This window comes from Sceloporus occidentalis, unplaced genomic scaffold (genome assembly GCF_023333645.1).
Source record: "Sceloporus occidentalis isolate IW3139 unplaced genomic scaffold, rSceOcc1.0.p SCAF_1, whole genome shotgun sequence".
In the NCBI taxonomy this organism is placed as follows: domain Eukaryota; kingdom Metazoa; phylum Chordata; class Lepidosauria; order Squamata; family Phrynosomatidae; genus Sceloporus; species Sceloporus occidentalis.
The window spans coordinates 60076554-60104308 of NW_028316981.1; the positions used below are offsets into that span (position 1 = coordinate 60076554).

General features: G+C 40.3%; 1 protein-coding gene across 3 annotated transcripts in view; it reads right to left on the reverse strand.

Moving 5' to 3' along the window:
* CACNA2D3 (calcium voltage-gated channel auxiliary subunit alpha2delta 3) overlaps nt 1-27755 on the reverse strand; it is a 717368-nt gene that overhangs the window by 364088 nt on the left and 325525 nt on the right. For all 3 annotated transcript variants that reach the window (XM_089522601.1, XM_089522591.1, XM_089522612.1), the window contains exon 9: nt 21328-21402. In XM_089522601.1, coding sequence (XP_089378727.1) covers nt 21328-21402 — 75 coding nt within the window. The remainder of the gene's footprint in view (nt 1-21327; nt 21403-27755) is intronic.

Below are 27755 nucleotides of genomic sequence, written 5' to 3' on the forward strand. Positions count from 1 at the left end.
TCTCATCCATGATCAGGTGGGATGATTGGAGGAGCAGGGAAGAGTAAAAGCAGGAAGCATGAATGTGACATTTGGATGGAGAGCAGGAAAAGTGAAGGTGTGCCCCAACTAATCCCTCATTGGTGATCTCATGGCTGGGCATACACTGCAGTAGGAAAGCATGGTGATACACACCAGATTTGCTGTACCCAACCAGTCCTGCCCAACAAGAACTCCTCCCGCTATGCCCACTATGGAGCAGAGTCCACGAACATGAACCAACATCCAGATTTTCTGCCAGTGGTGTACTGTTTTAAGCGTTGTACTATGACTCTGAAAACCAGGGTTCGAATTCCTGCTCAGCCGTAGAAAACCCACTGGCTGACCTTGGGCAAGTCACACTCTCTCAGCCTCAGAGGAAGGCCATGGCAAATCCCCTCTGAACTAACCTTGTAAAAAAAAATCTGTGAAGGTTTTCCTCAGGGTTGTCATTAGTCAGAAATGACTTGAAGGTATACAACAAGTCCCAAACTTTGAAGATTTTCCAGGGATCTTCCCATATGCACTCTTCAACATATTTTTAATTTCTTTTTTAAATTGCATTTCATTCCATTCCAGACATTTACAGATTTCATTTCAAGGCCCAAAGAAGATATTAGCTGCCATTACAATTAGGTTTTTTAAGCAACTGTTTTCTGGCCCATTTTCCTCTTAAAATAACTTCCAATTACATTTAGAAAAAAAATGTGAATACCTAGTCAGCTTTCAGAACATGAGCTACATTTGTCTCTCATTGAGTTAAGTAAAAAAGTAAATATAAAAATCATCTGATGATTACAACACAGAAGGAGTTATATTATTATCCCTTAATGTACCACTATTATATGATAAAGTTACACTACTGCAGAAAGGTGTTAATTACAAGTGTAACTGAATTTTGTATGCAGTTATTATCAAGCTCAGCAACAGTAATATGGTTATAGAATTTGTTGTCAAATATGCAAAGATGAAACCTTTCCCATATTGATTTTGCCTGTAAAATCATCTCCTATTTTCCTTTAATGGAAACTACATAGCATGAAATAATAAATTCTAAAGACCAAGAGCTTGACCTTTTTCTCCATGTACAATAAATAAATAAATCCATATGTGAAAAAAATTACCCTGAATTTAATAGGAAAAATAATGATACATTGTTAAATATAGTGCCATGAAAGGAAGTTCTATGCTGTAATACCTTATATGAGTTTCCCGCCCTAATTTTTGCCATGAAACATTCCCTCCCCCTTTTCTTTATTGAAGTAATGGATTCACACAGTCTTGTGGATGATAAAATATTATTAAACTTTGATAAGTTAAGGGGGGGGACAAATACCAGCTTATATCAGTGTTGAAGCATATGTTGTTCCTGCAAAACTAGGCTAGTATTCCAAAGCAATTAGTGTAGCTTTAATGTTCACAGTGACCCAGTAAATATGGTTCACGCAGCTCAATATTTCAAAAACACCTAACGGCAAAGTCTTGTTCATCTAAATAAGCAGTTAAGGCATAATGAATTCCATACCTGCAATAATGACCGTGGAAATTTTTTATATTCTAATTTTTCAAAAAATATTTTTTAATTTTAAAGACACATTAGCAGCATAAAATTAGGATATGAAAATCCATTAGGAATATGAATTTTATGGACCAGAGAGAGCTCTTCAGATTAATACACTGTCTCAATAAAAGTAGTATTCTGATACAGTCTCTGTATTGAAAACTAGGATGTCTCCCAGTTACACATCCCCCTGCATTGCATCACCACCATTAAGCAAATTCCATTAACCCATTGGGAAATTGGGAACACTGTCAGAACAAACTGAGAAATTGCTTTTAGCATTATTTTGGAAGTGATTAGTCTCAAGTGACTATAGGTAGAGCCGTATTTGGTATTCTGATATACAAAATACTCCAAAATCCAAAACTGTCCACATAGGTGGCTGAGATAGTGACATCTTTAGGTCCAAACCCACAGTTCTCTGGAATATGACATCCAAGGAGCTGTTGCTGCATGCTGAAGATCCCAATAGCAGTCTCTATCATTGCTACTGACATGTAACTTGCAGCAAGAAAGGGAATTAGCAGAGAGGGTTAACACTGAAATGGGAACAAGTCATTTCATCTTAAGGCCAAGCAAAGCATGAAACATTAAGTACAATCTTCCTTATCCACAGATTCTGCAGCAGTGGATTCAACTATCCATGGTTTGAAAAAAAATTATACATATAAGTCCATAAAGCAAATTTTGCTTTATTAAAGCATTCAACATTTAAATCTTATTAGACATAGCTAATGAAGAGGACTGGAATCCATGAAAGCTTATGCTAGAAATCTCTTTCTTCCCAGTTAGTCTCACAGATGCTAATGCATTTCTTTATGTCTTCTCAGACTATTTTTCAGTTTATGTTATCAAATGAAAACAGCAAATTAACACTGAAGTCTGTGATAAGTACAAATCTCCAACAGGACAGTTGCCCATTGAGAATACCTCTATAAAAGTGAGTAAACTCACACAGAATTGTTGCTATAATGATAATGTTCCCGTGTACTTCATTGCATTCAGAAAATCTCACAGCTTTCATTAAGAAGAGATGCTTCTGACAGGTTGTGTAAATTATCACAGATAAAAACAAAGAATAAAATGTAGGTTGCTTACAACTGCTAGTAAATTGTGTTTCTTTTTTTCTTTCTATTATATAATTCATTCTTTGCTATCTGGTGAATGCTCTCTGTTCACAATAACATAAACATATCTGAAAAATTGCTACTGACAAATGTATAAATGTAACACTGTTTGAAATGTTGAAATGTTGACAATGGATCATACTCATAGCAAATTTTAATGAAGCTATGGCCTGTTACAGACTGCCAAAATAAAGCTGCTTTGGGTCTCTTTGGAGGTATGCTATTTAAATGATGCATGGGTCCTAAGAGTCCAGAGGTCGCGCCAAAGCCACACTCCATTCCTAAGTACTGGAGTGCAGCTTTGGTGCAGCTTCCGGATTCTTAGGATGCATGCATCATTTAAACAGCACACCTCCAAAGAGACCTGAAGCAGCTTTATTTTGGCAGTCTGTAACAGGCCTATGTTTTCTCCCTTTAAGTCTTCTTTTAGTGGATGCTACCAAATAATTCTTCAAAAGAGTAACATTAAGTAAGCTTACATGTCCCCGTCTTCTGCTCTTCGCTACTGTTTAAAATTTAGTCTCTCTTTTGTTCTTTGAAAATAACATCAGCATCATAATAGCGCCTTTAAAAAAACTGAGTGTACATTATTATACGCCCACATTCAATAAACAGAATTCCAAGAAGGTTACACTGTTAGACAGAGAAAAAGAATAGGCAGTTTTGATTATGTTTTGGAATTTCTTATCATAATGATTGGACCTTACATATTGATTACATATTGTGCCTTGCATCCTGCCATGAACATACATATTAGAAAAAAGAGAGACAGATAGATAGAAAAAAGATATGATTTGGGTATGACCACCCCCTCTACTGGAGGGATTCTGCTCTAGTGATGCCTCCTTGGTAGATGACATAAAACAACATATCATTTATGATTAACCTGATCCCTCAAAGGAAAGGGTTGAGGGATCCCCATCCAGGGAGGTAGGGGATTCTACCCCCAGTGAATATACAAGGCAGGTCCAACTCTTACACTAGGAGAATGTCAGGAAATTAGAAAACATGGTCAAGGCTAGTGACTTCTCAAAAGAGTGTCCAGGAGTGGAGGGAAGAGGAAGCTTCCCTATAATCATGGCCATCTTCCTGAGGAGGACTTAGGACAACACGTATGCAGCTATGATATGGAATTTAGGGAGCTCAGTCTTTTAAGACTCAGTTTTGAGCCAAGGCTATAACTTGTGGACCTGTTTATGGAGTAGTCTCTGAAATAACTATTCTCGGTTTGTAGTCTACCAGTACAAAGTATGAACTACCTGGATTTCACCCTTAAAACCCACTCTACCTAGACCTATGATGGTGAACCTATGACATGTGTGCCCTCTCTGGCATACGAAGCCATACTGGAGGGCACACAGAGAGGTAGGGAAAGAGGAAGAACAGACCCGTGCCTGTTCCTCCACTTCCCCCACCCTCCTGTGCCTTTAGCTGTCTCCAGAAAAGTCCTGCCCCTGGAAGTCCCACCCCCAGAAGGTGGAGGTCCCACCCCTAGAAGCCCCACCACCACCAATTGGAAGCTCTGGTCCTGGCACCAGGTAACACCTGATGCCAGAATACCTTTGAGTTTGGGCATCTGGTCCCTAAAAGGTTCACTATCACTGGCCCACTCTAACTGAAACACAACACAGAGATGTCAAATCTGTCCATTTTTGTTTCTTTCTTCCAGTCCCATGTGTTTTTCATCAAAGCATTTTCTCATTTTCCCAGTCTTATGAATTTTTCATCAAAACACTGTTTTCTAAACTTAAATTTGCTTTCAGTTTTGATGTTTTGAGGATTATATGAAAAATGCATTTTGTGTGGAGGCCAAGATGATCAAACTGAGGCTGTCATATTTTGACCACATCATGAGAAGATATGAATAATTGGAAAAGACAATAATGCTGGGAAAGGTTGAGGGTAGAGGAAGGAGAGGTAGACTGCACACCAGATAGCTAGATTCAATTAGGGAAGACACAGGCATGAGTCTGCAGGAAATGAGCAGAGCAGTGCAGGACAGGAAGACTTGGAGATGTCTCATTCACAGGGCCGCCATGAGTCAAAGTCACAAAAGCATTTTGTTCTAAGAAATGCAATTCTTTGTATTTTATCTGATTGACATGACTTATTTAAGAAGCAGTTTCCCCAGTAAAATGAATTTTAATATTATTTCATTTACATCAAGTAGTTTTGTGTTTACTTTTCTTCAACACTTTTAATATTGTACAATTTTTCATGCAAAGTTCAGAGAAAAGAGGATTTTGAAGGAATACCAAAGAGAGGGTTGTATATTATTTGAAGGTTCAAAATTAGACATGTTTGAATTAAAATGAGAACTGAACAGATTTTTCTTATGTGTGATAGGAAGCCAGTGTGGTGTAGTGGTTTCTGGACTGGACTACAACTCTGAAGACCAGGGTTCAAATCCCAGTTCAGTCATGGAAACTCATTGGGTGACCTTGACCAAGTGACACTCTTTCTTAGCCTCAGAGGACAACAAAGGCAAACTCCTAATGAACAAATCTTGTGAAGAAAATCCCTTGATAGGTTCTCTTTACAGTTGTCATAAGTCAGACACAACTGGAAAGCATCCAATATCATCATTCTGGATGCATCCACACTGCAGTTATTATCCATTTTGACACCACTTCAACTACTATAGCTCAACGCTATTGAATTCTGGGGTTTGTAGCTTGTTGTGACATCGTAGCTCTCTGACGGAAGAGGCTAAATGTCCCATCAAATTAAAATTCCCAGAATTCCACAGCATTAAGCCATGGCAGTTAAAGCAGCATCAAGCTGATTATTTCTGCAGTGCAGATGCTGCCATGGTGGTAACAGAACTGAAGAGATCAGAAGAAGATTCCTTTGTTGTGTTATAAACTTATCATGCACTAACAATATGCTGAGACAGATGTCTGCAGAGGTGCAGTCTGCATCTTCATCAGGGGTACACATGTGCATTTACAGCTGTTGGATAAAGCTTGTGAATACAGGTTGAGTCTCTGTTATTCGGAATGCCTGGGACCAGAAGTGTTTTGGATTTGGGAATTTTTTCCCCAGTTTTTGGAATGTCTTCATATACATAATGAGGTATCTTAGAGATTGGACCCAAGTGTAAACATGAAGTTCATTTATGTTTCCTATACACCTTATACATAGCTTGAAGGTAATTTTATATATAATGTTTTTAATATTTTTGTGCATGAAACAACGTTTGTGTACCTTGAACTATCAGAAAGTTATCTCAGTCACTTACGAAAAATGTTTTGAAATCTAGAGTATTTCAAATGTTATACTTCTGGAATGTTCCAGAATTTGGAATTCTGGATAAAACTGTATATTTTAGAACTATGAACTCAGCACTCTGTAGCTCTATCAAATGCATTACTGGGCAACAGCCAATCTAAAAGTTGATCTATGCAAGCAGATTCCCTCAAGAACAAGAACTTGCCCTTTGATACCAGTCCTCGGTGCAGCTAAACACAAACATCAGATGCAGAGTCTTCATTCAGATACAACAGCGGGATCTGATTGAGTACCTTGGTTTCTCATCAGTAAACTGAAGAGTGGTGTACATACCCCTTTTACTTCTGCTTAGCTTCTTCCACTACCAACAGCTGCTGGGAAAGCAGGAACTGAAAGCTTAGCATGTCATACAGACCAAGAGGAAATAAGTAGGCTCTGTGTATATGCACACTTCTCTTTTACAGTAAACCAGGATTATCTCATATTATGGTTTACATTTGCCAGAATTAGAGATAATGAAAACAAAGAGTAAAGTTGTGCTGGTAGAATGCAGATCAGCTCTCTTGGGAGCCTTACACAATACTAAGCATTGAATAGACACAGATACTGGAGTTACTTTCTAGAACCAACTACTCTCCTCAATAGCTAGAATTCTTATAAAGCTTTTAGGGAACATCTGTCAGATTATGCCAATGGCAATTTTAATGTTTTCCTATTTGGAAAATTTCCAGGCTATTAAATGATGTCTAATAAAGATTTGCTTCTCATTTAGGCAACAATAAAATATGCTTCAGGCCTACAAGCAGCAGAAGGAATCAAAACTTTCTTTATGGTTACGCATGATCCTGAATCTTATGAAGAATATGCAACTTTGCGGAAATAGTTTTGACATGCAATAGCATGCTTATTTTTTCATTTATACTTACAATATCTCTCTGTGTAATATTGTTATGCATATGTAAATAACTTGTTTACATATACCTTAATGGTAATTTCATGCAAATGAAATAGATAATTGAGGCAATTATATCCTGATGTCTGATTAGAAAAATGATAGATTCAAAACAGTGTGGTACAGATGGCAATTATCATGTTGAGCCAAGAGATTAAGAAACATAACATATGAAAAGCTTTTTATCAGGACCAATTTTGATGGGATAGGAGTACACAATCCTTTCAACTTCTACTATATAAACGTTTATGTTTCACTGAATATTTGATCCAACAAAATGGTTATATTTTATATTTTATTTTTTAAAGGTTGATTATGTAAATAATTAAATTATTCCCCCCTTTTTAAAAAAAGATGGCCTATAGAGGATGCTTTAATAACTGGACCAAGGGCTGTAAAGTGACATAACAAAGCAAAGCAAAGTTCTTGCCCACTACCATATTTCTGACTGTCATCATCATTTATTTATTTTTTTTAAAAAAAATCAATCTTTCAATCGTATCAACTTAATTTTGGATGTTTTGTATGTGTCTTCCTTGTTTACATATCTGTATTTTCTTCGTGTCATTGTTCACAATCAATCTACATTGGAAAAGCATGCTTTTTTTTTCTGAATCAGTCTTCCAGGCAGCTATGATGATTTCTTCAGTTCTGTCTCTTGGGCGGGATACAGACGGGCAAAAAGGGGTGTATTCATGATGTCATGAAGGTAGAGCCTTCAGACGGGCCTTACCTGAATGCCGCCATGAACACGCCCCCCGCACGTCCCAAGCGGGAAGAAGCGGCATTAAAAAGGTGCTGCTTTTCTCCGCTTCTTTTCCGTTTGATGCGCAGCTGCGCAGCTCCGTCTGTAAGCTGCTGCACCGGTGCGCCAGAATTGCTACGCTGCTAATTTAAGTTGCCCATTTAAAAGCTCCGTGTCTGCTGCGTCGCATAATGAGTCGGGGTCCTGGAACATGCGCAGTTTGCAGTCAGGCTTTAATTGCAGCGTCAGCTGCCATGCAGGTGTGGAAGCTGCAGCACAGCTGCAGCGCATTTTAAGACTCGTAACCCTAACCCTAACCCTAACCCTAACCCTAACCCTAACCCTAACCCTAGAGCAACATGTACGCATGTGCTGCTTGGAAAGTTTGGAATTTAAAGTGAACCCCTACACACATTCCTGTGCCATTTTCACCTAACAATAAAAACCGCTAAAACTGTAAATATTTACATATATACAAGGTAGGTGATGGGGGATGGCAGGGGGACAGCGGTGGCAGCGGCGACAGCTGTGGCTGTGCATTGCAGATTCAGCAGGAGCGCAGGGACCAAAGGAGAGGAGGCATCCATGATGCTGGTGACACTGGCAAAGTGCAAGCGGACAAGGATGCCAACACCAGCTGATCACCAGCTGGCAGGAGACCACCATTGTTCTTGGGCAGAGCGGGGTAAAAAGTTTTAAAGGGGCTTGGGCACTTTAAATGTGCCCATAGGCTTTCTGCCGCCGCTGCTTAGCGCTGCAGCTGCGCACCCGCCAGCCGGCAAAGGAAAAAAAAAAGCCCCGTTTTTGGCCGCCCGTGCAGAAGCTGCCTCTCTCTTTGCAGCGTCCTCCGAGGCGGCGGTTTGGAAACTGCGGGTCAGAAACGGCCCCAGGTGAGGCATCTTCACTGCCCCCCATGTGGAAGCCCCATCTCCTGAGCCACGCCCCCGGGGTGGGCGGTCTGGAGGCTCCGTATTCAGCAGAATACACCTCCAAGATGTCTTCCCCTGCCCGTCTGTATCCCGCCTTGGTTTCTTCTGATTGTTCTTCAGTACAAATTCCTTGTTTCCATCTCCTGGGCGTCTCCAGAAACTTGCCTTAAAATAGCTCTGAAGCCCATATAGCAGGAAGAATGACATACTAAAAAATTATCCCCTACCACTTCATCCTCTAGTGCCATAGTACCAGTATAATTAGTCCTCCTTTCTTACAACTAGCTTTAAAATATTGGTAGATTCCACCACATAATTGGTTTCAAATGCCATATGAGCTTTAACCTTCAGTTAATGTTTTTTCTATTAATATTTATTGTATTATTTCAAAACATTTTGTTCCATCTTTCAGCCTGTAAGGGGATTACTAAATTACACACTTTAAAATTTCCACACAATTTAAAATTGAGAGTATAAAACAGTTTAAAAAATAGGAAGAACAGAATGCATCTAACATATTAACAACACAGAAAGGCTGCATCTACACTGCAGAATTAATGTAGTTTGACACCATTTTAACTGCCATGGCTCATTCCTATAGAATTCTGGGATTTGTCATTTTTGTGATATATTTAGCTTTTTCTGTCAGAGAGCTCTGGTGCCACAACAAACTACAAATCCAAGGAATTCATAGGATGGAGCCATGACAGTTAAAGCAGTGTCAAACTGCATTAAGTCTGCATAATTCTTAGAAACACAACATAGAACTCCAGCCTTCCTTGAAAGAGAATTCCACAGTCAGGGCCCTAAGTTCTAAAAGGTCCTGTCTTACATTCCCACCAGTTACACCTCTTGGCAATAACATATAAAGGAGGTTTTCTGGAAAAGACTATCAATTATGGATAGTTTAGGAAAATAGGAAGCTACCTTACACCAGGTCAGACCATTGGTTCATCTAGCTCAGAACTGTCAACTCTTGACACTGATGCTCCAGGATTTCAAGCAGGATTCTCTCCTAGATCTATATGGATATCCTTGGTATTCTCTGATGGTCTCCCATCTAACAGGGCCAACCTTGCTTACCTTTCAAAATCAGACAAGATCAGGTTTCTTCAGAGTGGTATGATGCAATCTGATGGATTGTAGTTAGTTTATCACAGGAAGAGGCAATTTTTCTGGTACCCTTTTCAAAAGCCAGTTAGCACTTTAAAAAGAAGAATCAAGACACTGAATTCGACTTAGAAATGAATTTGAAGACAGTCCTTCAAATCACATCCAAGTCCTTAGTGTGCTTCTTAACTCTGTGTTGAGAACTTTTCCTTCTTTCAGACACTGAATTGTGTCTTAAGCCTTATGTCCCATCATAGCAGTTCAGCCAATTAGCATTAGAGGTTTCACTACTACAAGTGCCATATAATATACATGGCTAGGTTTCTAAGTTTGGTGGGAAAGACCTGTCCAGGCCTCAGAGGTAGAGAAGAACTTCTGGTCCTCATCCCCTTCCCCGCCACCTCTCCCTTCTCCTTTTGTGTTGTGTCTTTTTAGATTGTAAGCCTGAGGGCAGGGAACCGTCTAATTAAAATAGTGTAAATTTACAGTGCTTTATAAATAAAGGTTAATAATAATAAAATAATAAAGACATTATAGATAAACACTGTTGTGACTGTTGTTGTTTCTGATGCAGTTATGTAGACATCATTGAGATGTTTTGTCAACTTTATTTCTTCTGGAAGTTTTTAGAAAAATATGTATGCATGTATGTTTATGTGTGCTTGTGTGTACTATGCATAAAGTATGAATACAAATTGTGATATTATGTTTGCATAAAATCAGACAGTCTTATAATTCAGAAGAAGAAAGGAACTGTAGAATTTCTCAGACATGAAAACCTCTTAGCCCAAGTAAACTTGTGTTGAACTAAGCGAGTGCACATGTTAGCAATTTTGCAGAAAAATCTACAGACAATGATAAAATACCGTCTGCAGTACTTCCCTTTTTGGAAAGGGGGAAAGGGAACAGTTTACGGGTTGATACAAGGAAGGCAATACCTGCTTAATAACAAAATTATACACTACTGCTGCTATTGAGCAGAAATCTATTTTAGATTATTTAGCTTGGGAAGTCACTGTGACATATAATAACATTTTTGGAGGAAAATCCATTGTTGGCTGCAAAATCATTCTTCTATTCTTACAAATATACTTACACATTTACAGATATTTTACTTTTTTGGACTACAGTTTCCAGAATCATTCACATAACAGAGCCACATGTCACATTTCGTGGCAGAGTTTGGGAGCTATAGTCCAAAAAATGTCCAAACTCTGCAAAGGTCTCCATGCACACCTTGAAAATATATGACAAGGTTAAGTCACAAGGCCACTTTAAGAGTAGAAAGATTAGCCACAAGAAAGCTTTCCTCCCCACCCACCCACCCCCAAAATATGTTTATGTAAGAAACTGGACTGATAAATATGCCCCTGCAAGGGAAGACCTCAAGAAGTAAAGGCTACAGTTCTGTCAGGATCCACAGAGTTTGGGCAAAATTTTCAATACAGTGTTTCTGAACGCCACCTACTTCCATGTACTCCTCCGTTCCTGAAATTTTGCAGAGTTTTGAGAGTGGCTTTCAGTACAAAGGCCAAATTATCATATAGAAATGTATAGGAATACTCATTCTATGACTCTTGTAACTTAAAATGGATGTGTGCACCAGCTGTCAATATACTGTATATACTCGACTATAAGTCGACCTCATGTATAAGTCGAGGGCAAGTTTTAAGGGCAAAATTATGGATTTTGAGATTACCCTTGGACAAGTCGAGGGTAAAACTTAGGGACACACAAAAAAGAATCTAAATGATGAAGCAATGGAAAACAATACCAAAGAACCTACAAAATTATGACAGGCATAACTGTTTTGGCCTACAAGACTGGATGGAAGAGAGAGTAGAGGGAGGTCAGTGCTTCCAGGACAGATTGCCCTCTTGCCTTTCTTAATAAGATGGTTCCATTCTTAATAAGAGTTAAAGTATAGTATTTACATTGACCCATGGATAAGTCGACCTAGGTTTTTGGGGTCAATTTTTTTGACCAAAATTTCTAGACAAAATTTCATGTATGTGTATATACATTAAATGTTGTATCAAGATCCTATGAGCCCTCACCTCATACTTCACATAGAGGCCAATACAATGCTGTGCATGCAGACATCTGTTCAAATGATGTGACTTCTTTTTTCATCCTTGTTTTATCCTTCTTTTCCCTGCTTCTCCAGAAAATTTGCTCCAGAGGGCATTGGATTCCTCTAGAGTAGGGGTTCCCAATCTTTTTGACTTGCGGAACCCTTATTTTTATGGTGGAGCCCCTAAGAGATTTGCAAGTTAATGATGTTTAGGAGTATGTATAAGAATATATTCTTATTCTTTAATTTCATTCAATTTTTATTTCTTTCATTTTCTTGGAGTGTCCACTGAGCACCTGGAAACTGAATGCAGAGCCCTAAGAGTGTCTTGGAGCATAGGTTGGGAACCCCTGCTCTAGAGCATATTTTGAGCAGACATGCAGATGCAAGGTAGGAGGACATGTAGTTGGCCAGTTCCATTTACAGAGTTCATCCAGACAATGATTATTCCTATAAATTTTCATATGATAATATGTCCTTCTGAAAGTGCACCTTTTTGTTGATGCCAAATGGAGGCATTTTTGGTGGCAGGCTGAAACACATTTGTGCTGTCAAGCCTTTAAAACTGTTGGGGTTGGATTCTTAATGCTTTTTGTGGTGCTGGTTTTGAAAGTTTTCTTTAAAGGTCTGTATATAGGTTTTTAAAATTATTTTTATCCTTTTAATGCATTTTAATATTTTAATTATTCTAATATATGATTGTTTAATTATATATTTTATACTTTCATTTAACTTTTGTAGTGTTTTTAATCTGTATTGTTTTAAAAGAGCCCTGGTGGCGCAGTGGTTAAATGCCTGTACTGTAGCCATTCACTCAAAACCAGAAGGTTGCGAGTTCAAGACCAGCAAAAGGGCCCAAGCTCCACTCAGGCTTGCATCCTTCCGAGGTCGCTAAAATGAGTACCCAGACTGTTGGGGGCAAATTAGCTTACTTGCTAATTAGCTTACTTGCTGTTCACCGCTATGATCTTTGGAATAGCGGTATATAAATAAAACAAATTAATTATTATTAAAAGGGTTTTAGCCACCTTGAGTCCCATCATTAGGAGAAAGGCGGGATATAAATTAATAATAATAATAGTCAAGGTAAGCATCTATACCAAGTGGGAATGGTATCATCTGTAATATTTCCCTCACTTTCAGTGAGACAGATATGTGGCACATACTTGCAGCAGACAGTGTGTGTGTCCCACTGTTTAGAAAATAAAGGTTCATGTACTACAAGGATTTCTCTGGTATTCTGCAGAGTGCTTTGAACCAGCACAAACACACTGAAATAGCCTCGCTGAATGAAACTGAGATGCCAGCCAGCATAACACAAAGGAATAAGAAAATTGACTCCACATAAAATTGTGGTCCTTAATCTCAATTGGAAGCTCAGGGGATACCACACAAGCTGCATGTATTTCATAAATAATCATGTCTTATTCAAAACTAGTGTTTTAAAATTGTAACAGAAAGAGAACATGTGGGAGACGCTGGCCTGTCTTTTTTCTGAATTTGTTTTAGTGCCTGCTTTTCATGTAAACATAGCAAATTCTTTAACATCACCCTGTCATCTCTGACACTAAACTTGCCACTTAACTCATTTCATCAAAACACTTATTTGATTCAGATGCTTCTCAAAGGCTCTTTTTCATGAACTGTCTACTGCCTATAAACAAAAAAAAATGAACAGTGGTTTCAGATAACCTGGATAACGTTTATACTTTAAAAATCCATTATTGGAGTAACTTTTACTCTGAAAGTGTGATCATGTTAGCTGGGGTCAGGGTGAATAAAGAGCAAGAACATATTTACTGAATGGACCCTAGGGGAAGGAAGAGAGCAGCAGTAAGTGCATAGAGAAGGTTGCACCAAGGACAAATAATTGGAGATCCATGATTACATATCTTTGCATTTCTCCGCCTTTGGCTAAATACAGTGGATAGTGGTAGGAAAAGAGCCATAGCTAGAGAATGCTGTTGGACTAGATCTATGGTTCTAAAGGAAAGGAATAGCTAACCTTACCATTCTGGCTTAAACTTCTTCCTCTGCCATTGGTGTGGGAAAGGTGCCCATAATTAATGCATCTATTTTCAACAATGGTCACTACCAACATTGCAAGAGGGGAATTTAGATGAGGGAAATCTCTTCCTCTCCATGGCACTACCCCAATCCAAACTGTTATACAATTGCTATTAGTCAACAAGCGAGATATGAGGGAATCAAGAAGTTGTTGTTGTTAATTATTTGTTACCCACCTCTTTCAAGGGGTCAAGGCAGGAAACAACATCAGATTAATAAACTATATAACATCAGTTAACACAAATCTAATAAAAAGGGCTAATAAGACACATACATATTAAAACAATCCACATTTAAAATTCATTTAAAATTCACATTTTCAAAACAATCTGGATAGGCCTACCACAAGAGACTAGTCTTTAATATTGTTTTAAATTTGGGCAGTGTATAATTAATAATAATAATAATAATAATAATAGGATTTATTTATATGCCACCCAATCACTGGGAATCCAGGCGGCTTACAACAGAGGGGATAATAGACAGTTTCCTGCCCTCAGGCTTACAATCTAAAAAGACACGACACAAAAGGAGAAGAGAATGGTGAGGGAGGGAGGGGATCAGGTCCAGCATTCTTCTCTCCCTCTGAGGCCTGGACCAAGGCAGATGGAGGGAGGGCTCTTCTTCTTCAGGCTAGCCCTGGTGGATCTGGGCCTGCCTGGTCAACTCCCTCGCTGGCAGGAGGATGGCAGTTATGGAGGGAGGAGTCTCTTCTTCCAGGCTAGCCCTGATGGAGCTGGGCCTACCTGGTCCATTCCCTCATAGGCCGGAGGATGACAGTTATGGAGGGAGGAGCCTCTTCTTCCAGGCTAGCCCTGATGGAGCTGGGCCTACCTGGTCAAATCCCTCATAGGCTGGAGGATGACAGTTATGGAGGGAGCAGCTTCTTCTTCCAGGCTAGCCCTGATGGAGCTGGGTCTACCTGGTCAACTCCCTCACAGGCCGCAGGATGACAGTTATGGAGGAGCCTCTTCTTCCAGGCTAGCCCTAATGGAGCTGGGCCTGCCTGGTCAACTCCCTCATAGGCCAGAGGATGACAGTTATAGAGGGAGGAGCCTCTTCTTCCAGGCTAGCCCTGATGGAGCTGGGTCTGCCTGGTCAACTCTCTCATAGGCCGGAGGATGACAGTTATGGAGGTATACAGCTGTTGAATCTCTTCTGGCCAGTCATTCAACAGTCTAGGGGTAATGACAATTGCCAACCTAGTCCTGACTGACTGGAGTAGATGTCCCCCAAAGGACCTGAGAGTATGAGGCAGGTTATATGAGAAGAAGCAATCCTGTAGGTAACCTGTACTCAAGCCATATAGGGCTTTAAAGATAATAACCAAAACTTTGTACCTTGCTCAAAAACTAATTGGCTGCCAGTAGAGTGATTTTAATATTGGTGCGATCTGATCACTTCTGGATGTCACAGTAACCAATTTGGCAGCTGTGTTTTGAACTAACTGAAATTTCTGAACTTAATAGTAACCCAATGTACAATGTATTGCAAAAGTCCAGCCTTGAGATTACCAATGCATGCACTGACATCTTTAGGTCCTCCAGCTCTAGGAAAGGGCACAGCTGGTGTACCATCTTCTCTTGTCTGGATTCAGCTTCAATTTGTTTTTCCCCATCCAACAGTTCACCTCTTCCAGGCATTCATTTAGAGGACACACACAATCCTCAGATGACTCTGTATTTGAAGGCATGGAGAAGTGCATTTGGGTGTCATCAGCATGCATACAGCACCCTGCCCCAGGTCTCCGGATGATCTCTCCCAGTGATTTCATTTAGATGCTGAATCACATTGGAGATAGAATGATACTTTGTGGCGTGCCATATAACAGCTCCTTTGGCGAGTAGTGACTAACCCCATGCACTATCATCTGGAATTTGCCGGAGAGACAGTGCACAGTGCCCCCAGTTCCCAAGTCTCTAGTCTCAATTTACATAGGGAGGATGGTCCATCCAATATTAACAGTGTCTTGTAGATTTTACTCTCACTGAATGATGTCCCCAAGACTTCAAATACATTTTAATGTTTCTCCTTATGAGTGAACAGTAGAAAAGAGGACAGCTCTTAAGACTTTACAATATGAACAGAATTTCTATTTTCTTCGAGACAAAAAGCCAACACAGATTAAAAAATGTCAGGGGAATTCCTGACTACATACTTTTTCCATGGAATATGATTATGAATCTTTCCCCCCCTTTGGATTACCTTATATACTCAACTATAAGTCAACCTCATGTATAAATTGAGGGCAGATTTTGGGTGCAAAACTATGGATTTTGCCATGACCCGAGGGTAAGTGCGGATAAACTTGGAGGCTCCTTCAGTGTGTATATGTCTGTGTGCAGCAAGAGGGACTCTAATTGAGGCTATTTGCTTCAACGTTTCAGCCTTCACATCCCAGACACTGGAAGTGTGGGTCTGTCTGTTTAACAGCAATCAATCACCAGGACTCTTTCTTGGCTCAAGAGAGAAAGAATATGCTCTTCCCACCACATGGGGAAATCTGAAAGAGCTGTTATCATATTACCATACTGACCCATAAATAAGTCGACCTGGGATATTGGGGTCAATTTTGGGGCATACATTTTTTGACTTGTGAATGAGTATATATGGTACATGTCAATATGTTAGGTCAAACAACTGGAAAAATACTGGTAAAGTCAAGATTGCTTCTACTCAACCGCATACCAACATAATGGTATGAGACATACATTTGCTAAAGAAATGGACATGAATATGCTTTGAATAAGATCTCATCTATCATGGCCAGTCTAAAAGGACTAAAGAGGAGAATACAGATCAAGTTTATTTAGTATTGCCATTACCATTTACATTTCAAAGACAGGCATATGTTGCATTGAATTTGATTAGACTTGCATTATCAATTAAAGATACACTGAAATGTAACTGTTATTACTATCATTGATTCACTTTCCATATTTCTTTCTTTCCATCTTTTTGACCGCTTTTTCCTATTTGTATAGTTCCAGAACAAAGTACATTTTACCTAGTTCCTTCTCCCAAAAAGAAGGTAAAACTAATGATAGTCTTGATCACAGGCCACATTTCTGTACTAGAAGATGATTCTGCAATTAATATTCAGGCTACTCAATAGTATAATTACTGTGGTATCTAGTGCTAACTAATAAGTACATAATAGAATAAGATGGCATTAGGCAAGCTGTCAGTTTTACCACTGCTTAACATCATTTGGTAAAAGCAGCACATTCAGCCTGTCAAAAATAATTCAGATCATCATGCATTCTGCAAAGCTAGGAATACAGTCCACAATTTTTCTCTGATTTCAAAAAAAGTAAAAAAAAAAAGTGCTGAGAATACTCTGAACAGCCAAAAAGACAAACAAATGGGTCCCTGAACAGATTGAGCCTGAACTCTCCCTGGAAGCTAAGATAATCACATTGAGGCTGTCATATTTTGTTCAGACCATGAAAAAACATAGCTCATTAGAAAAGACTGTATTGCTAAGAAAGGTAGAAGGCAGTAGAAAGGAAGACCAAATGCTGGATGGCTAGACTCAGTCAGGGAGGTCACAGCCATGAATCCACAGCAGTGGCGTTCTAGGGTTGGTGTCACCCAGTGCAGTCACTCATAGGGGGATAGGACGTATGGCAGTGGGACTTCTGGTGTGCAACTTCTGGTGTGTGCAGGAGCATGAGTGCATAGCCGGAGATGTTGCGTGTGCCCTTAGGGAGCAGTCGTGCACTTCCCAGGGAGGGCTGGAGAAGCCCTGCATACTGCAGGGAAGGGAGGTGGAGCAGCCCCAAGAAGGGCTGGAGAAGCCCCTTGCACCCGGGGAAGGGCCGGGGAGCATCCCTGGGGCACTGGGGAGGGCAGGAGAAGCCCAGCACACCCTGGGGAAGGACAAGGGAGCAGCCCCAGGTCCCCAGGGGGTGGGAGAAGCCCCACACCCCACAGAATGGCCCGGGAGCAGCCATGGGGCTCTGGGGAGGGTGGGAGAAGCACTGTGAGCTCCCCAGGGAGCAAGTCCATGGCCACAGGGAGCCATGTAAATCAGGCCTGTGGCTGTGAGGAGATCCCACAGGGGGCGGGGGACCAGGAAGGTGTTCCCTCCTTCTAGGGGTGTGTCCCCTGGTGTGATCCACACACACCCCACACCCCTTAATGATGCTACTGATCCACAGGACCTAAGCAGAGCACTGGCGGACAGGAGTTGCCATGAGTCTGGGTCAGCTCAAGAGCAGTTAATAACAACAACAGCAGCAACAACTACAAAAATCAAAGCATTATACCACAGCTATAAATGTCTGCATCTTTCTGGAACATGATTTTGTCCATCTGTTCCACAAAATAAAATACAACATTAGATATAGGACAGAAATAAATAATTAAGGTACAAAAATCAAAGTGATCATGTTTATTCTAAGGTGTTCTAAAATGTCTTATCTAAAGGCAACAACAACAGCAGCAGCAGCAGCAATGGTAAATGTATGGCACAAAATATGCTTAGATTATGAGCTCTCCTGGTATAAACCAAAAGAAAAAAGGCAGCAGCTCACTATTTCTGTCAATGGGCATCTTTTCACATGTTAAATCTAGCCTGATCAAGGATCAGAGACTAAGGGGCAGAGGAAATGGCCCCATAGGAATGGCCTTTGGCAGCTCCAGCTGCAATCTCAATGGGCCACCAACAGGAGAAAATTTTTCCACACCTTTTGCTGGTAGCTTCAGGCTGCTTCGAGGGCATTCATCTTCTGCACGCCACACCCCCCGAAGCATCCCAAAGCTGCTCCTTTTGGCCCATCTGTTTGGGGCCTTAATCTTATAACAACCAGACTCTGAGACAGCTCCAGATGCTGCAGATGCTTGAGATTTACCATCATGTAATAGAAGACCAAAGACCAAATAGATGACCAAAGCTCTAGGGTACAGCATATGCTTTGCATACAGAAAGTCCCATTTTGAATGCTTGGCATCTCCAGTTAACAGGATGAGACAAACCTCTCAGCCCATTTGAGGACTACTCAGAGGAAACAATACCAGGCTAGATGGATAAATAGTCTGACCTGGATATACGGCAGCTCTTGATGTTCCACAGAAAACCAGAAAGCTTTCCTCTGTCTATTCAATAAACATAGACAGCCCACACAGGAGATCAGTGTGAACTGTCACAGAGCTCTTGTTGAAAAGATATAACCACTTCATCTTGCAGCCTGTTCATACTTAATTCCTGTCACATGGGTGGCCATTGCAAAGAGAAATGTATGGTGGAAGCCATTTGTGTGAAATGGCTTGGAAGGTTTCAACTATGTTTCTGCGGGGGGGGGGGGGGGGGCTTTCAAAAGGCTATCAAGGAAAACAAAATTAATGACTGAAAAAAATAATGGATTAAACAGAGATCTTTGTCCCAGGCAAAAGTTTTTTTTTTATTCTAGCGCTATTTAACCCTTTAATGTAACATCTATTCAAGGTTCTTGTTGGTATGTAGTTATATAATAAAATCTTGCTTACTTTTAAGACAATTCAACCTAAGTTTCCCTTGTTCCTTTGTAACAAAAGAAAAGGACCTGCACACTTTAACACTTGTTTACATTGCAACAAAAAATCTTAGTTCCACCCTACTTTAATACACAGTCCCTTCTTCATTGAAAGGCTCCAAAACATTTCTAGTCATTATTTGTTCCAGTTACAAAGGCACAGGGGAAAATGTTGCCCAGCTGCCAAATATTCTGGTCCTCTTCATGTACAACTGATTGCCTACACCACCCTTTGCTTTGCTTACATTCTGATACTGAAAGCAATTATCTTCTGGCAGGCTGGATACTTTTTCAGTAATATCATTACAGCAATATGCACTGACAAAAGCTTTTTTCTGGAAACACATAATGAATTGTTTAACAATATAGCTTTAAAATGAGTCTATTTTACAAAGAGGACTTAGGAGTCAAACTGCCCTGTAACAGTCAGGAACAATATGAATGAACCAAGATCATTTATATCAGTAATACCACGGCTGTCTGTTACTTATGCTGTTTTAAGGATCCTCTATACATTGCTCTTTTATGATACCATCTGAACAATATTCCCTATTGCAACACCTGGTTGCATATTTCTTAACCGGTTGTGGAGCATGTCAATCCACAAAACTCCTTATGGCAGCTCTGCAAGAGTTTTCCAGGTTTACTGGGAAGATCTGTATACTAAAAAGCAAAGTGAGACTTTGACTGGATACTTAGCTGAATTATGGTATCATTTCCCATTGGGGAAACTGTTATCCCTGTAATCAAAGCAGTGGAGAAAAAAATCTATTTTGCTTTGATAAAGACTAAAAGAATTGTCTCTAAAAAATTGGAAATGGCAGCAGAAGCTCAATTTCTGTATTCTCAAGTCATGGTGGTTTTCCTAGGGTTAAGGTTGCCATATCCCGGGGGGGGGGGTGGGACATTCCCGCTTTTGGACCGTTCTGCACGGTCCCGGTCCAGTTTTGGGTCTGTCCCGGAGCCCCCCCCAGGTTTTGTTAGGGTGCCGCCGTGGCGGCGCCTTTGGCTGCTCTTACTTGCGGCCGCTCTTCCTTGCCGCCGCTGCCACTGGCACCAATGTGGCTGTTCCATCCTTGCGGCCCCTCTTGCGGCCCCTCTTGCCACCGCCGCCACTGCTGCAGCATTTGCCGCAAGCCCGCAAGCCCAAAGACTTCTGCGTGGGCGCGCGCAGGGCTTGGTGGGAGCCTGGAGCTCCTCTGGTTGGCTGGCTAGCTGGTTGGGCTGGCCAATAGGGGAACAGCCCACCCCCTGCTTCAGGAGTCTGTGAGGAAGAGCTCTCCTCTGTTTACTCCCTGCGGACCGGCGGTCAGAGGGCAGCGGCGAGCAACCGGGGGCAGGGGACGTCAAGCGGAGGCAAGTGGCGAGGAAGCGGGGGCATGGGGGGGGCAAGCGGGGGAGTCAGTTTGCGAATGCCCAAATGTGCTTTATGTGTGTTTTGAAATAGGGGAGGGGGTTTGGCCAGAAAAGGAAGAACATTTCTGTCATCTGTCTAGGAATAATGCCAGAATGTCCTCCATTTTGATCATTTTGCCTAAGAAACATGCATTTATAGTAACATTTTTTAAAAATCATCAATTTTTTCACGTGTCCTCCCTTTTTAAAAAGTGTGTCCTACATTTTAAAATGTTGTCCTACATTTGTCCCATTTTGGAGGTCCGGACTTATGGCAACCCTACCTAGGGTAGATCTTCATCTTAAGCTAGGAGCTGCTTTAATTTTAATTGGAACTGAGGAGGCATTCCGGGGTTTCTAATGCTCTTCTCCCATGTACAGAGCCCCTGAAATACATTTCCAGATCCAAGACAGACCAACAACAAAGACATCTCTGTACATTCCACAACTATTTTTGTTTTTAAAAAAATTAAAGAGAAGAATTCATTTCACTCACTCAAATGAAAGGGTTCCATCAATTAAAAATAATGTCAAGGTATTATAGAGATATTCATCAAATGTAACGTCTTTGCTGCTTTATGTCATTCTCATTCCATTTTTACCTCTTTGTTGGCTCTATCTGCTTGAACTAAAGTTCCATTCAGGCATGGTTCTACATAATGGAGTTCTTCATTATACTGTAGACAAACAGAAAACAAAAGAAGAAGGTGGGACAATTAATGTAAACCTTTGAAAGATACAATTTAAGTTAATGACTGAAAACAATGCAAACATGCAGATGGCACAGAAACAACATAAGCATCAATTATTTCTTTTCAAATGCATATATTTTGTTTTCTTTCTGTATTATAAAAACTGAAATGTTGAAGAGCCAACATACAGTCAAGAAGTTTTAAGATATGTTATACAGCAGGGTTGATTCAGAGATCACCCCATCATGAATAAAACATGAATGCCAGGAGGAATGGCTGACAGAAACCTCTCTGCCTGACATGACATCTGCAGCCCAGCCTTAATTCTGAATCTTTTTTCATGTGAACAACAACTAACAAGTATCTCAATAAAATTGTTACATTTGACTTCGGCCCTAGATTTCTTTCTGTGGTCAGAAGCAAGTTTATTTTCATAAAATAGGACTTGCCTCTTTCCCTTTACAGTTTTTTGCATCCCCATAAAAACTGCACCTGGGGGTTGCTGGACTAAAAGCAGTGTTGTATGATGTGATGGGCAGGGTTCCAAACTGAAAGGTGAACTAGCAGAAATGCACTTAGAATCCACATGTAAGTGCAGGGCCAAAGATAACCCACCCACACTTTTTAAGAGCATTTTTTTTTTACACTGACCTACTGTGGCAAATTTCAGAGGAGATTTCTAGGAATGGTAAAAATATTATTGACCAATCCTGCAAAATTAGTGTTGCCAACATCTTTGTTGATTTATTGATATGGAGAGCTGCAAACTAACACAGAGAGTTTTTTGTGGGTTTTTGGGCTATGTGGCTATGTTTAAGAAGAGTTTATTCCTGACATTTCACCAGCATCTGGGTTCTACCCTGGGTAAGGAGGGGTGATTACCATGGTAATATGCAAAAGAGGATTAGCGTCTGCTAATTGGTGATCATTGTCTGCTGGGAAAGCCCATGACCCTGGGTGGTTTCTCATTTGCATTTGGATGATGAATTCAAGCACCTAGATTGGGCTCTACAGGCCAATGATTATTCCATCTCAGACATCAGAAGGGCTGCCAGATCCAGAAAAACCCAGAGGAGTGAAGTCAAGCAACCACCCGAAGGGAAGGTATTTTTAACATGCATCAAAGGAGTCACAGAGAGAATAGGGAAAATGGTAAGGAAACACAACCTTCAAATGGTTTACAAACCGACCAAGAAAATCCAGCAAATGCTACACTCAGCGAAGGACAGGAAAGACTCTCTCACAGCAGCAGGAGTTTACCGCATACCATGCAGCTGTGGACAAGTCTACATAGGGACCACCAAATGCAGTGCCCAAACACTAATCAAGGAACATGAGAGACACTGCAGAAAAATCAGCAGTAGCAGAACACATTATAAACCATCCTGGGCATAAAATGCTGTTTGAAAACACTGAAAGTCTGGACCATGCCAACAACTATCAGGTCAGAATGCATAGGGAAGCCAATGAAATCCACAAACACTTGGACAACTTCAACAGAAAAGAAGAAAGTCTGAAAGTAAACAAAGTTTGGCTACCTGTCCTGCAAAATAGTAAAATCAGCTCTCAGCAAATGCAAATGAGAAACCACCTGGTAAAGGGCTTTTCCAGCAGATATTGATCACCAATTAGCAGACGCTAATCCTCTTTTGCATATCCTCCCACCCTGAGGCCTTGCCATCAACAACAGAACACAGAACAATACACAGATTAACATGGGAATCACTCCTCCTTATCCAGGATTACAATATATATATATATATATATATATATATATATATATTCTCTCTCTCTCTCTCTCTCTTCCAGGCCAGCATTCTCTGAAGATGCCAGCCACAGATGCTGGTGAAACATCAGGAATAAACTCTTCTAGAACATGGCCACATAGCCTGAAAAACCCACAAAAAAACTATGGATGCCGGCCATGAAAGCCTTTGACTTCACATAACACAGAGAGCTTTGGGCTTGATGGAATCAAAACCCAGGAAAATTGTAAAAGAAACAACCAAATAATTCTTATCAGCACCATGGGAACAAAAAGAGTGTTACAATAATGTATTTCCTTAGAGGAGTGCATGCAGCAAATACACCATTTTATTCTTATTACACAGCCACACTGCCTGTGAGTAGTATTGTCTCATACACTGTTGTGCCCTCTCTTCCATTAAACAAAACTCTCACCTGCTCTCTCTGTCTAACCAAGCAGTCTAGTTGTAATCTGCTCCATATTGGACATCTGTCTCCATCACTCATGTTGACAGTTCAATGCTCTCTCACAATGCTTAAATAATTACTCTCGCTCAACATAAAGATTGTTTAATTTGGACTGTGTCAACCGTTGCTGAATACTAATCTGAAATTAATATAACTCTCTGAATGTAGATATTCATATTTTTAATGTCACCATGATTTGAGGTCCAGTTTCTATGCAATCATATTCATTTTAATATCTTATTTATTTATTCATGCAAGATTTTCTATCCCACCCTCTATCACGAGATCTCAAAGAGGCATACAATTAAAGGAATATAAAATGTTAAGGCAATTCCAGAAAACAGCAAGAGAGTAATTAATGTTAAATAAGCAACCAGGTTAAAACATCAGACAGGGTAACACAGTTAAAACTATGTACATTCATCCTTTAAAAAGTAACAAGCCTAAGCCCAAAAGGCTTTAACAAAGGTTTTTAATAAATATTGTATATGTTATACTTGTTTTGGAAGCACACATGGGAGGAACTGTTTATAATATATTTCTCTCTGGAGGACTGGTTTATGAACATCTTTAAGATTCCAAGAGATCCTAAACTCATATGCATTATAGTCCTCAATGGGCTTGTCTACACCAGTAAAAAAATGTCATGCTAACTCTGAAGCCAATGCCAGAAATTCTGGTAAGGTATGGCTACTTCTTGGGAGGATCCATGTTTTTCTTTCTGCACTTTGTTCTGAACGAAGCAAAATTGGAATAAATCCCACTGTTTTCCAGAAACCTTGGAATGACCTCAGGTTGTTTTCACATGTGGAAACATTCAGCCCAAACCAGATGTCCACACAGCAATAGCCATGCTATCCCCCTTTCCTGCAGTGAGTAGTTCATTGAAAGGGGGTGGATTTTTCTTTTCTTTTTTGGAGACACCGCTACCACTTCATCACTTCCCTATATAAAGCCTTTCTGTTGCACCACTACTTCTGCTGAGAACAGAAATGGGTGCCCAGATGACCTATTGATCCAGGTGTTTGTTTCTGCCCTAAGCAGAAGCAGCAGTACACTAGACAGGCTTTACATGGAGCTCCTGCCTGCAAAGTACCAGTGATAGTGGCTCAGGGGACCAGTCAGTTGGGCTGATAATTTGACCTAGTGTGTGCAGTCGCCATCATATTCAGTCCAGGGATGGTTCGAGGTATAATGCTCCAGACCAGCCCCAGATTATGTGGCTGATGTAGAAGTGCCCATTATCGTCATAAAGGGAAATCGATGTTGGGTTTTAAAAAACTGACATGTGGACCACCTGAGTAAAATGCTTCCCAAAGTCCAGTTTCCCTGTTTACATGAAGTAAACACCCACAATCCAAAATGGATTGCACTCACCTGAGTATGATTCACAAAATAACCCTCATAAAACTTTCCAAAGAAGGGTTTTCTTCTCTAAGGCTATGATCATCAGCTGTAAGTCACATATCTAGCAATAGCAAGTACATTTCTATACCTACTTACCAATGTACTAAACGGTTTACAAAGTGTAAGCTAATTGCCCCCAATAAGCTGGGTATTCATTTTAGTGAACAACAGAAGGATGCCAGGCTGAGTTGATCTAGAGCCCCTGGCTGGTATTGAACTCACAATCTTGTGATTTGTGAGTGAGTGCAGCACAGGCATTTAACCACTGCGCCACTTGGGCTCCTTGGGGTGCTCTACATGAAATGCATGAATTATCAAAGCCAAACAGGCTGAGTTACAGCTAAAAGGAGCATGTTTGTTCATCTTCGTATTGTTCTTATCTCTCCTTAGCTGTGGATAAATGAATATATGTGCCAAACTTTGCAATGCCCTAGGCACATCTGCTTTTCCTAAAGTAGTTAATGTATAATAGTATGAGAAGGGAGCTTTTACTTCTCGACCAGTATGTATACAAAGAAGTCCTGTGTTTTTTCCTTGGCTGACCTCACTAAACCTTCTCAGAGAACTATGGGCAAGTCTATGTGGGAGTAGTTAGGACAGTAATTTTATTTGAAGCACATTTCTGACTTTCAGCCACCTCAGTAAATTTAAGACACCTCACATAAGGTGATTCCTTAAAGAAGCTCTAAGTAATTGTGGAGATTCACCCAACCTTGACTACTGTAGATATAAAGGTATGGTAACTATGCTCCAACCTAACCAAAATGGTTTTCCTTTGTCTGATTCATTAGTATGGAGGGGAGTAGAGAGATGGAGTAGTGAGGATGGCTATTTGGCCAGACTCCAGAGCCCAGGCTCCCTTTCCTCTGTTTGAGGCTTTGAAAATCCTGCTTCCTATCTTCCTGTCTCCTCTATAGCGTCCCTCAGGGTGTCATCCTGTCCCCAGTGCTGTTTAACACATATATGGAACTGCTGGGAGAGATCATCCGGAGGCATGGGGCAGGCTGTTATTAGTATGCTGATGATATCCAATTATATCTCTCCATGCCCCAGACTACAGTGTCAACTAAGGAAGGCATCTCCCCTCTGAATGAATGTGGTGAGGCAGTAATGGGCTGGTTGAGGAAAAACGGATTGAAGCTTAATCCAGATAAGATGGAAGTGCTTATTGTTGGGAGCCCTAATCAGGGGTTGGAAATTTATCAACTGGTCCTGGATGGGGTCACACTTCCCCTAAAGGACTGGATTCGTAGTTTGGGGATATTCCTGGATCCGTTGCTCCAGATATCAGCTCAGATAGATGTGGCGGCCAGAAGTGCCTGTTATCAGCTTCAGTTGATACACCTACCTTCCTGAAACTTGAAGACCTAAAAACTATGGTGCATACACTGATAACCTCACGACTTGACTTTTTCAATGCACTCTACATAGGGCTGCCCTCACCCTAGACCGGAAACTTCACCTAATTCAAAATATGGCAGCCAGGGTGGTCACTGGAAGATCTAGAGGTGCTCATATTACACCGATATTAAAATCCTTTCATTGGCTGCCTATTAATTTCTGGGCACAGTACAAGCTGTTGGTTATAACCTTTAAAGCCCTTTGTGGCTTGGGTCCAGCCTACCTATGGGATTGCCTTCTCCCATACAATCTGCCCTGCACATTGAGGTCCTCAAATAAAAATCTACTGCAATCAGCTAAGACTAGGCTGGTTGCAGTTACTCAGAGGACCATCTTGTCTGCTGCTCCCAAGCTATGGAATGGCCTGCCAGAGGAGATTCAATGTATCACTAGTCTGGATTACTTCAGAAAGGCAGTCAAGACATATCTCTTCCGGCAGGCCTTCCCAGAGTAAGATCAATACCCTAACAATGTGACTGTGACTGATTGTTGACAAACACCTAGCTGCCTCTGCTCTGGTTATTGTTAATAATTGTTAATTATTTAATTATTAATGGTTGTTTTAATAATTGATAATTTAACTGTATTTTATTATGACTAATGGGAGGGTTAGGGATGAATAGAGTTATAATGTTATTATATGATATTGTAATGATATTGTATTTTATTGGTTTATTTTAATGTAAGCACTTCAATCATTTGAAGGAGCAGGATATGATGATGATGATGATGATGATGATGATGATGATGATGGATGCATGAAATCTGAAATCCCATTTTGGAGTTTAAGGAATTTAAAGAGCAATCTGTGGAATCCATAAATGCAGTTGGGGTTAACTTTCCAAAAATACACTAAAATGCCACTGATTACACAAAATATTGGAACAAATTCCTTGGATCATAGCTTTAGTCAGTTTCATATTCTTTTCCTTCAATTGTTCTGCATGCATGACATGGGTTCTACTAATGAGCTACAGCCTTCTTCAGCAATTCATTCTCTTTAATAAACTACTAAGCTCCCATTATGAAACATGAATCATCTTTAGCTGAGCACCATCTGTAGTGTCTTCTAATTCAGTGCAAGCCTATCATAATGCAGAATCTTAATAATAACTGTTGCTTAGCTGGAACATGGAGCAGAAAGTGGTGAAAGATTCAATGATCAAATGGGCCCAGAACATAGGACATCCCCTAAAATTAGAACACTAGGAACATACTTGGAAGAAAAAAATGAAGTTTATGTTATGTTATGTTATGTTATGTTATGCTCTAAAGGAAAACAACTATACAGTGTTACATATGTGGTATATGATATC